This window comes from Schistocerca americana, chromosome 1 (assembly GCF_021461395.2).
Source record: "Schistocerca americana isolate TAMUIC-IGC-003095 chromosome 1, iqSchAmer2.1, whole genome shotgun sequence".
NCBI classification, from domain to species: domain Eukaryota; kingdom Metazoa; phylum Arthropoda; class Insecta; order Orthoptera; family Acrididae; genus Schistocerca; species Schistocerca americana.
Window position 1 is genome coordinate 262,048,490 of NC_060119.1, and position 12,705 is coordinate 262,061,194.

General features: G+C 36.6%; 1 protein-coding gene across 1 annotated transcript; it reads left to right on the forward strand.

The window, feature by feature from the left end:
* Positions 1-6,618: 6,618 nt before the first annotated feature.
* LOC124574820 lies at positions 6,619-11,960 on the forward strand. The gene is made up of 2 exons (XM_047131155.1): positions 6,619-8,795; positions 9,254-11,960. Exon 2 carries the CDS (start codon positions 11,122-11,124, stop codon positions 11,800-11,802), a length of 681 nt encoding a protein of 226 aa, XP_046987111.1. The 5' UTR covers positions 6,619-8,795; positions 9,254-11,121; the 3' UTR covers positions 11,803-11,960.
* The last annotated feature ends 745 nt before the right edge of the window (positions 11,961-12,705 follow it).

The window sequence follows — 12,705 nt, forward strand, 5'->3', positions numbered from 1 at the left end:
AAAATGTTTAAAGCAGAGATTATTTAGTAGGTATAGGTGTAAGTAAAGTGAGAATGAGTCCCAAGGGTATTCACAGGTGAATGACTTTGGGTGTGGTTGGGGTGTATATAGTCTGTATGTGTAAGAAACAATGACTAGCGAGATGTGTGTGTGTCTATATATATATATAATAGAGGGAAACATTCCATGTGGGAAAAATATATACCGAACGAAAGTTCTGGCAGGTTGATAGACACACAAACATACACACAAAATTCAAGCTTTCGCAACAAACTGTTGCCTCATCAGGAAAGAGGGAAGGAGAGGGAAAGACAAAAGGATGTGGGTTTTTAAGGGAGAGGGTAAGGAGTCATTCCAATCCTGGGAGCAGAAAGACTCACCTTAGGGGGAAAAAAAGCACAGGTATACACTCGCACACACACACATATCCATCCGCACATACACAGACACAAGCAGACACAGCTTGTGTCTGTGTATGTGCGGATGGATATGTGTGTGTGTGCATAATTAATGTCTTTGCCAACTCTCGGATGCTTGGTGTTTCATTTTGTTTCTTTTCCTTTTTTTTTTTTTTTTTTCTTTTTCCTTTTCTTTTTTAATAAATCTTAAAATTATGGCATCTGTATGAGGTACACTCCCTTAACATTTAGAGTATGACAAGGAATTATCCATTGGAGACCAGTGATATGTTTGAGTGAGTGTGGATAAATTACTTGGTATATGTGTGATGTGGAGCTTTAAGAAATTGGAGTAATGTAAACAGAAATGATGGATGTAATAAAATAGTAAGTTTCCAGTTTTTGAAAGACTGTAGTGTAAGATGGTGTATGGTTTCAAATAAGGCTGTAAAATAGAGCGAGGTGAGGCTGATGTTAAATTTGGAAATGGTGACCACAAATGGGGTGGAAGAATGGCGCTGAGAAGGTAACAAAAGTTGTGTTAGTGTGCAGGTTGATGTTTGGATGAGGTGCTAACTCATACTAAATATACAAAAATAAAGAATGAGGTGGATAGGTGTTTTGGAATGAAGGAGAAAAGTTTACAAACAGAGTTTGGTGATGAATGATTTGAGAAGTAATGTTGTCTCTGTATGTACCACTTATAAGATTTTAGTTTGAACAATTAATGACATGGTCATTTAGTAATGTGTCCAATGTGATGAAATGATTGACCGTAGAGGTAAACATGTACTGCCCCAGAGAGAAAAATAACCTTTGTAATTGGTAGAGAGGATTATGAATGGAAGCTCTGTAAAATAAGTTTTCCCGTTTGATGAGGAAGAGATGATGAGAGAATTCGCAATGTGTATAGAGAGGAAGGAAGAGAAAAATTTAATGATTTTTTTTCGTAAATTTGTGGTAAGACCTTATGGGACCAAGCTGCTTAGGTCATTGGTCCCTAAGCCTACACACTACTTAATCTAACTTACGCTGTGGACAACACACACACCCATGACCCATGGACATGGACATGGACATGGACATGGACCTTCGATGGGGGCATCCATGGACTGTGACAAGACACCTCAGACCACGTGGCTACCCCATGCGGCTAATGATGAGTTTGATTGTTATGAAAATGATATTCCTGCTGCATGTACATTAAATCACAAACAATTAAATTTGCTGATACGAGTGTATAGGTTTATTGTCAATACGTTTGAAATGTAGCTGACGTGTATGAGCTGAAAATACCAAAAGGAGACTATTTTCCCAGAATGGAGGTTAAAGTGTATGAGGCAGAGATTCCGACTGCCCATGCAGTTATTAATTCTGAAATGTTCCTAGTGTGAGCTGGTAATGAGATGGGAATTAGAATGTAAATGAAGGAGGTTGTATTGATTAAATTGGCACAGTGTGTATGGCAGAGTAGGAGGAAACCTGAGTTGAGTAGAAATGTGTATGATACTATAATAATTGTTTGTGAGTGAATCAGTGCCCTGTGTAAAGGGAGAAGTGTGATCAGAAAGATAGTACAGGGTGAAGCAGAGGGAACATGTGTTTCACTATTGAATGACTAGGACATGGTTTGATAAAAATAATAGAAACAAGCATTAAGTGATGGGTTTTTTAATGCAGTTTTGAAACTACATACTTTAATTAGGTTCGTAAAATAATGTCTTGGAGATGACGTCCTTCTTGATGGATACAAATTTGAATCCTCTCCCGAAAGTTACGCATGGCTCTCTCCAACATTTCATTTGACATGGCTTCAATTTCCTAATGAATGGAATTCTTCAGGTCATAGATTGTGCGAGACTTGTTCATGTAGAATTTTGATTTTAAATATCCTCACAAAAAGAAGTTGCATATTGACAAATCAGGAAAGTGAGGGGGTCAGAAAACATTACCATATCTCGAAATAACATGTCCTGGGAACATTTGTCAAACCACTTCCATGGATGCTCTCACCGTGTGAGATGTGGCACCATCCTGCTGAAACCATATTTGTCTCATGTTCACTTGATGCCTTTCAAGTTCTGGATGAAGAAACTTGTTTAAATTTTAACGTAGCATGCTGATGTCACAGTAACAGCAGTTCTTTCCTCTTCAAAAAAATAGGGCCCAACAATCCCGATCTTTGAAATGCAGCACCACACTGTTACTTTTAAACTGTGGAGAGGTCTTTGATGTAATTAATATGGGTTCTCCAGCGCCCAGTACTGACAATTTTGAACATTGATGTAACTGCCTACATGAAAATGTGCTTCATCACTCAGGAAGACTGTAGCATCTGCATCGTTCATAAAAATTTCATCCATTACGTGACAACTCTCTGCACTGCACAAAATCTCCTTCATTAAGCTGCTGGACGATCATTATCTTGTACGGGTGAAACTTAAGATCATCATGTAAGATGCGGTGAAGTGAATGACATGACTTACCCAGTGCTACAGCCAGTCATCTAGCCAATCTTTTCAGACTAGGAAGAACTGCCATTCTCAGTCGGTCTACATTTTCTGGAGTACAAACTGAATGGTGAAGACCAGATGGTTTCTTTTTCATCACAGATCCTGTACTTCTAAACCCATTGGAGTACAGTATTTCGATCAGGCACTGCACCTTGACATCCAAATCTAAAATTTTGACAGGAAAGACGTTGCAATGTTACTACGGAATCATCGTTTCTAAAGTACTGCTCGACAATGATCACATGATGCTTTATGCTCCAATGCTCCATAGCGACTGAAACTGCATTGTATGGGCAGTCTGCCAACATTCATTCAAGGTCAATACCCCCTCTGGTCGCCGTGTACTAGCGGTTCGAAAAACATGCATTTCCTCTGCTCCACCCTGTATATCCCAGAGTAAAGTGAGTGATTAAGCGTTAATAAGGAGTGTGAGTACAATGTTTAAAGGGGAGACTGGTTAGTGAGCATAGGTTGACATAAAGTGAGAATGGGTCCCCAGAGTATTCAGAGGTTAATGAATTCAGGTGTTGTTGGAGTGTATATAGTCTATACATGTAAGAAACGATGACTAGTGAGTTGCACTGTTTGAGCCCTCTTATAAAATCTGATTTTGAGAGTTACATAATTGAGTTTGAGGAACAATATACAGGTCAGATAATGAGAGTAAGATTTGTGACTGTGCAAATTAGGAAGTGAGTAGATGGTGTTCGAAGATCCCCTGGCAGATGCAGAGAGAAAAGGAAAGTCTGTTGTTGTAGTGAAATATATCGTATATGGAAGGTATAGAAAAAGTGTAGCTTATGGCCCTTTCCATTGAGGTGATGGTACTCGTTATTGTTTTGAATGAGGTGCCCTCAATTAAGACTTGTGTTATAAAAATTATATTAATTTAAAATGTGTGTCCGCAAGATGTAGTTACCTGATGCGAGATGAAATTTAGGATGGGTGTGTGTGTGTGTGTGTGTGTGTGTGTGTGTGTGTGTGTGTGTGTGTGTGTGTGTGTGAGTGAGATGACGTTGCCCTTGTCCAAGCCATAGAATTAATTACTTCAGTCATATGTAGTGGAGAAAAATGATAGTGAGGAAGTACGTATGTCTGATGGGATGCAAAATTTCATTGGAACCCCTATTAGGGAAATGAGTTGTATTGATGTTAAGAACAGGAAATATTGAGAATGTAGGTATTGAAGGTTTGAAGCTAGATGTTGGTAATGTGAGTTTCTTATTGCAATGTGATTGTGTTATTATTAATATTTATAGAAGTTATAAAGGGTCCAATTGTAGAGAGCTAATTTTCTGTTGTGAAATGAAGTGTACACTTGTGCCTAAAGAAACGTTTAAGTGATGCTTTGTTATTGGAAAGATAGTATGGAAAATTAAAATTGTGTCTGGTTATTTTGTTTCGGTGTTATTTTACTATAGGGGAAAACAATTTACCCTTTGAAGTGTGTAATGTATGGAGAAAGCTGTAGGAGTTACAGCCCCTAACATGTAGAGTATGAGAAGAAATGATCCATTGGAGACTGGTAATATGATGGAGGGAGTGTGGATGAATTTGTTTGTATGTGCATGACATGGAGGTTTAAGAAATTGCAGTAATGTCAGGGTGTACGCACTCTGGGATGACCGGGAAATCCAGGAAAAACTGGTGAATTATTTTGTCTGGGAGAAAACTGGAATTTTTTGAAATTCCAGTAATTTCTCATTGTTTTAGTCTCAGTTAAATTTTTGTAATTTTGACCTTGAAAAAGTGATAGTCTAAGATATGCTAAGAAAGAATTTTACTGTATCCAACTACTGCAGAATAATACTGCAGCAATGAAACATTAAGTGAGAGAAAAAATCAAAATAGAGGGAATGTGACATTAATGGAAACTAAATGTAGTGCACACAGAAGCACCTGCCAAAAACAAAATGTGTCAATGGCTTTTGGAGGAAGACTGTGGAATACTTCATTAACAGCAAACTGCTTCCATTGACCATGACATCATAACTTCTAATGTTCTGAGCAGTTGCCAGCAGGTTGCATATAAGCAGTTCCTTCCACTTGTGGGTACTTGAAGTGTGGCTGCAGTGATAGCAAGAAGCAGTCATGCTATCCAGAATAAATTTTCTGGCATGCCAAAGCTGACTGATTCGTGCATGTGCAGAGTGGTTTGGGCTGTAGTGGGGAGAGGGATAGTGTACATGTGCAGAGTGGTTTGGCTGTAGTGGGGAGAGGGATAGTGATTCATGTTTACATTTTGTGATTTTGGTTCTTCCTCTTTGTTTACAGCTCATGCATCAATTGAAAACAAATTGGATTTCTGTGGTCAGGAGCTATCAAAGGAACGAAAATACATTCACTTAATTGTGGAAGGCTAAAGTATGTTATTAGTTTCAGTTTACTGATTTTATTTTATTTCCAAGTTTTTGGCAGTCAACAAAAATGAAGTTACTTTCTCAATTTGCTAAATAAATGTGGCTTTGTTGATCTTTTCCACAGATGCAATCAATTTATAAGAAATGAAGTGTTTCATTCCACACTATTGGCTAGTTTCAATTGTTCACTGGATTTCAAGAGCATATTTTCATCTTCTGGCATGTGTAGCCATAATATAGTACCAAACACGAGACAATACAGTCCTGGTACTCTAAGAAAATTTGCATCCTGAAAAGCGCACTGGAAAGCTTAATATCAGATTGGGGCCTACTTCATTGTAAAACTGGACATAGGAATGTGTCCTTTAAGCCAAATTATGCATTGTAGTATAGTTTACGAAATTACTATGCTCTTGGAGTACCTTCTGATGTCCTATTTCTTTTATGATGTCACGTAAGATCTCTTAGTGCTATATGTGTAGAAACATTTGGGCTTACTACATCATCGTAGCTTCCAATGCACAGAAATGCCTGTTTTCTGGTGCTCTCTGGCAGCTGCTGAAATAAACCCATCTCGGAGAGGTCGCAGAAAAATATTGTGAAAGGTTTTTGCAAAGCATTATTTTCAAAGGAAATTTCCTTTTTATTTTCAAAGGAAATTTCCTTTTATGCTAGATGAGCACTTTGAGTACTAGCTACTTAGAAGAATTTCAAACTAGAATACCAGACATTGTCACTGTTTAAAATTTACTGGCACATATGTGTGATGTATCTTAAAGTGTAACACATAAAAATAAAAAAATAAAAAATAAAAAAAATAGAACATGTGGAAGAGTAGCTTTTCATGTAGCTTATTAATTTTCAAGTTCAATATTATATGTGAAAGCTTAGCTTTCCTTATAGCTACACTATGTACATTAATTTAAACCATGAACTTTTCCTATTTGTGTGTTAAACTACTTAATAATGTGTTGCTATTGGCTCATAATATCTGCTATCATTGGCTGGCGATATAATGTGACATGAGCTATGACTGGCTTACAAAACCTAGCAATCTGTATTTCAGTTTTTCGGAAAAGTGTTTGATGCAACTATAATTTAATACAAAAAACATGCAGCTTATAATATGAAAATATGCAGCCTACATGTTGCTGCACATCAGTATAAAACCTTAACCATTTCAAGGATTGATATTTTTACAGCTCCAAGGGAAAGTAAGCCATTGGTTATCACGGAAAACACATTTTCGCCTTGGAAGAAGTGTATTTTCACCTGGGGACAAAGTGCATTTTTAACCAGGAGATCCACGAATTTCCCCCCCCCCCCCCCCCCCTCCCCTCCCCTTGTGGCGTATACACTCTGAATGTGGTAATTAGAAATGATGGAGGTAATAAAGTAGTAATTCTTGACTTTTCAACTGAATGGAGTGCAAGAGGATGTGTTGTTTCAAATAAAGTTAGAAAACAGTAAGATAAAGGAGAAAAAAAAAATAATAACAAAAAAAGAAGTTGTGTTAGTGTGGAGGTTGATGTTTGGATGAGGAAGTAAGAAGTACAACAGAGAAAACATACAAAAATAAAGAATAAGGTGTGGTAGTGAACAGGAGTCATGAAGTGAATATGAATTGCTTACAAATAGAGTTTGGTGATGAATGTATTGAGAACTAAGATTGGCCCTGTATGTCGCACTTGTAAGATATGAGTTTGTGCAGTTCGTGATATCGTGATGTAGTAGTGTGTGTGACTTGATGAAATGACTGGCCACAGAGGTGAATATGTATTGTCCCAAAGGGAAAAACAGCCTTTGCAATCAGCAGAAAGAGGTATGGTAGAAGCCCATTAAAATACTTTTTCACTTTAGGTGAGGAAGAGAGGACGAGGCAATTTAGAATGTGTACAGAAAGGAAAAAAGAGAAGAATTGGATGTTGGTTTGATTGTTATGAGAATGTTATTTGTGCTGCATGTAGATTGATTCCCAAACAATTACGATGGCTGTTATGGGTGTATAAATTTATTCTCAATATATTTGAAATGTAGCTGGCGTATTTCTATTAGATGGTGATGATGTACGAAAGAGAGTTGAAAATACCTAAAGGGGAGAATTTTCTGAGAATGGAGGTTAAACTGTATGAGGCAGAGGTTCTTGTTGCCCATGTAATTCCAATTCTTAGATGTCCCTTGTATAAGCAGGAATGTGAGTTAGAAATTAGAATGTAAGTGATGGAGGTGATATTGATGCCACTGACAGGATAGGAGACGTGAGATGAGCTGTGATGTGGCTGATTCTATAATAATTGTTTGTGAGTGAATTGGTGCCCTGTGTAAAAAGAAAAATCTGACCAAAAGGTAGTGTATCCCAGAGTAAAGTGACTGAGGATATGTTGATAAGGTGATGTGAGCACAATATTAAGGGAGAGATTGGTTAAAAGGCATGGGTTTAAGTAAAGTGAGAATGAGTCTGAAGAATATTTAGAGGTGCATGAATTTAACAGTGCTTGAAGCATATATAGTGTATAGGTGTAAGAAAGAATGACTAACGAGATATGTTTGAGCCTTGTTATAAAATTTGATTTTGAGAGTTATATTATTGAGTTTTAGGCACATTGTGTGAGTCAGGAGATGAAAGTAATATTTGCGACATTGCAAATTAGGAAGAGGGTGGATGGTGTTTGGAGATTTCCATGCAGATGCAGATATAATAGTAAGTTGCAAGATATGGTATGTGTATGAAAATTGTAATTGATGGCCCTTTCCATTGAGGTATTGAAGCTCATTGTCGTTTGAAATGAGATGCTCCCCACATAAGTCCTGTGTTATAGAAACTATGTTAATTTAAAATGTGTGTCCACATGATGGAGGTACCTGATGTGAAGTGAAATTTAGAATGGAAGTGGTTGTGTGTGAGAGGATGTGATCCATGCCCAAATCAGAGAATTAGTCATGTGTAATGGAGAATAATGATAGTGTGGAAGTAAGTAAGTGTGAGAGAGAGTGAAATGCCATTGGAACCACTATTAGTGAAATGATTTGTATTGATGTTAAGAACAGGAAACATTGAAAATGTAGGTTTTAAAGCCTTAAAGCATGATGTTGATCATGTGAGTGGCTTTCTGGAATGGGACTGTGTTATTAACATTTATAGAAGTTATAAGAGTGCAACTGCGGAGAGGTAGTATGTGTTATGAAGTAAATCATAGACTTGTAATAAAGGATCACTTGAGTGACCCTTGGTTCGACACCTCCAAGAAAACAAGGCCAACCAACATGGGTTGCTACTTCACCGTGACGTCACGACAAGCGGTCCAATATGGCGATAGTATATTGTTGTGAGTGGATTGCTTTTGAGTGTCGAGCTGTGAGTTGCTGAAACTGTTGTTATTTTGATACATCTCTTTCACCACCACAAAGTACTTGTCTGTTACACTATGGTGAATAAGTGCTGTGTACCGGGCTGTACTGAACTGAGGAAGAAGTGGACACATGCTATTCGACAGCAGAACTTCACTCCCTCTGAACATTCAGTGGTAAGTAGTAACAAGTTATATTATTAACAAAAAAAGGGAAGCTAATTTCGTGAGAATAAATTACAACTACAAAGACTCCATTGTTTACTTTCATTGAAAGTATTGTTTAATCGATTTTTATTGTTCCGATTTAAAATGTGTCACTATGTATTAACTGTAAGGTGTGTAAATTAACGTAAAACTATAGATAACAATGTAAGCAGTATATTTGATTTAGGCTAACAGTTACAAATGCAAGTCAGACTACCAAATGCCCTGGCCCTAAAGTTTCTTCGTTTGATGAGTAGCATTTTTGCATTACTAACAATAAAACATTTTAAGGTAGTGTTAAGTACTTATCTCACATTGTGTCAAAGATGTGTGGCACACTTTTACTAATGTGAAATCTTTATATCTTAAGTACAATTAATTAATTTCGAAATTATTATGGAACAATTTTCTTTTCATTTCCTTTCCAGGTTTGTCAAGAACACTTCAGTCAGAGTGACCTGATTCTTCAAAGCACTGCAGTTGACTGGAAAACAGGGAGAACTTTGACGTTGCCTCTAGAAAACCCAAGACTGAAAGAAAATGCAGTACCATGTTTCCTGTCAAACTGTCCTGGTTATATAAGCTCAAGACAAGATGTTTAACGAGAGCGCCCAAGCCAAAGAAGACAATGGCTAGAAGCAGATGCCTTAAGTAAAGCTATATCTGAAAGTATAGAAACAGCTTCTGCACAAAGGGAAAATGACAGTTTTAAAGATTATAGTGAATTTTTGAAAAAAAGTGAGAATGTTACATTAAATCAACAGTGGAGTAAAGTTGTGAAAGGAGATTGTCTATTGTTCCTGTACCTTAACTTTGAGAAAACTCCACATGATATTGTGTATTTAACAGTTTGTAGAAACCTCAGTGTTAAATTGTATGTAAATGGTGTAGAGATTGTTGCCAGCATACTTCCAGAGAAAGTTTGCAGTGTAACTGAAGTAGAAAATGTGATTAAGCTGTGTACAGACTATATTAGTGGCAGAGAAAGTGATTTACACAGTTATTCATGAAGCACTACCAGTGAAAGAAGGTAAGAGGCAGGTTGTTTCATTCTTGAGGTCACAATGTGCATTATGTCTTCAATCCAAGGCACACCATAAATTTGATCCAGAGGTTTTGATTCTTTGTTCTGTGGTATTTACAGTTTCTCCACATGCTTACAAGTTTTTGCGATCATCTGGTTTTGTCATTCTACCACTTCCAAACACATTAAGGAAGCTTAGTTGTAATATAAACATGAACCCAAGTAATCCAAATTTTTTAAGTCATTTTCAAATGGTTTTGTCATTCTACAACTTCCAAACACATTAAGGAAGCTTAGTTGTAATATAAACGTGAACCCAAGTAATCCAAATTTTTTAAGTCGTTTGAATATGAAGTTTCATGTTTGGAACCACATGAACTGTTTGTTACCTTTATGCTAGATGAGATCCACATCAAACCATATGTAGATTATAAAGGGGGAATATTACTGGAATGACTTTGGATACTGCTGAAATAGCAACCAGTGCACATGTAATCATGATTTAGAGTATTCTTTCTGCTTTCAAAACTGTTGTACATGTATTGCCTGTGAAAAAACTGAATGCAGAGAGCTTGTTTAATGTAGTAAGAACTTTAGTAGTAGGTATAGAAGCAGCTGGCTTTCAGGTTGTTTCACTTGTTACAGATAATAATGCCATTAACAGAAAATGTGTTACATACTTTGCAAATCCACCACAAGCCTGTTTTGTATACCCATCTCCTACAGACGGTAAAAGACCAATGTTTTTTCTGCATGACCCTGTCCATGTTTTTAAGTTCATAAGGAACAACTGGATGAATCTGAAGAGCCACAGGCAAACATTTTGTTATCCAGATTTTGATAATTCTGATATTGTTAGGTACGCATCTTTTGCTGCAGTTAGTGAAGTTCATGACTTAGAAAGCCAAAAACTGTTAAAATATGGTTATGGGTTGTCTGTGAAAGCCCTGTGGCCTTCATCTTTAGAAAGGCAAAATGTTAAGCTGGTGACTCAAATATTCAGTGATTATGTAGAAAGTAGCATGGTTGAGTTGGGGCCAGTTCATAATGTAGAAAACTGGGAAGGTACTGCTACATTTATAAATCTTATTAGGACTTGATGGGGGATTGTCAATGTTAAAGCACCTCTGAAGGAACTTCACCATAAAGAAGAAATGCAGAAGCCTCTGACCAACAAAGCAGGAGACATACGTTACAGTTTTCTTGATAAATTTCTTACTTAGTTTGTCTGTGGAAACACACACAGCACTTCGACTCACAGCATATGGCTTAATGAAAGTAACTGAATACTGTTGCAAGGAACTAAACATATCATATATTCTGCCAGGTAAGTTCCAGGCTGATTCTCTGGAAGCAAGGTTTGGTCTATATAGACAGTTATCAGGATGTCAGTATCATATCTCACTTAGGCAGTTGTTAGAAACTGAAAAGAAGTTAAGACTGTTAAGACTCATGACTGTTTTAGAACTCAATGTTCACCCACAAGAGAAGCTGAGAATTGTACAGATGCACAGTTGTGATGAAAGTACTGAGAGCAGTGTGAATGATAGTGAATATACCTTTGATGTCAATATTAGTGAAGATGATTTAAAAAATGTTGAATCTGAACTCCCAGTTTTAACTTACATTGCTGGTTTCTGTTGTCACTCATTGATTAGGAAACTTCAGTGCAGTGACTGCACAGATTTTTTGATACTGGATAGGTCAACGACAACTGAGAAAAAAATGTTTAATTTATTTAGACAATTGGACAGAGGAAGTTTGAAATTCCCACGTGAATTTCCTGTGACAGTAGTTATGTATAGTTACTTGACTCTACAAAAGTTGTTGGCAACATCATCATTCCTGAAGCTGCTGAATCAAAGAGCAGTAGCAGCTGAACTAATTTGGAAAATAATTATGGCTGCTGATCTGTTGTGTGAAAGTTCTTGTCCGCAGCACACTGCATCATAAATGTGTAAGAAAATTATATGGACCACTGTAAATATAATACTAAATAATTTTTGTAAAAAGAAAAATGATGAAACTTCTGTGCAGTCTCTCCAAAGTTCTAAGAAGAGGAAACTTCTAATACTATGCCACAATTTGCAATAAACTTTTTTTAAAATTTAGTATCTTTAATCTGTATTTTATTGCTACCTCCTACTGAACTCATGAAGTCCCAACACAAAATGTTTTACTCATTGATGAAATGTGTTTTGTGTAAAATCAAATGCAAGTGCTGTATAGTGTCTTCAAAGTACTAAGAATCAAAAATCTACTTCTTAATGGCCAGAATTCCTCAATATTTTTGTAATATTGCTTAAAATATTGCTCTCTGTCACTAACCTCCAGATAAGTAAACTGCTTTTACCCTTTAAATGAATGACGTTATGCTCTGTCAAGTGTTAAACCAAATGTAAGTGCTCTACAGTTTCCTGAAAATTGTAAGAAACAAAACTGAGTCTTTTTGGCACAGCCTTAACATCTTATTTTATTGCTTAGCATGAATTGATTGCTACCTGTCATTAGCCTGCATCTGAACCCATAGCAAAAAATTCAGAAACTTCTGACTAACAAAGTAAGGGATATGTGGTACAATTTCCTGGATAAGTTCATTACTTCTTTGGACAAATGTAGAAGTTTAAAATTGCAGAATGGTAAATTGCCCCTAGAGAAATATACAGCACTTACAGTTACCACATATGGCTTAGTGAAGATAAATTATTACTGCTGTGGAGAACTAAATATGTAATATATCCTGCAAGGTAAATTTCAAACTGACTCACTAGATACTGGTAGCTTGATTTGAACTTTACTGGCGATTATGTCGAAGTCAGTATCATATATCATGTAGGTAGTTATTAGAATCAGAAA

Coding starts and splice junctions, on each gene's coding strand:
- LOC124574820 (XM_047131155.1), top strand. CDS start 11,122: ATGAAAGTAACTGAATACTGTTGCAAGGAACTAAACATATCATATATT.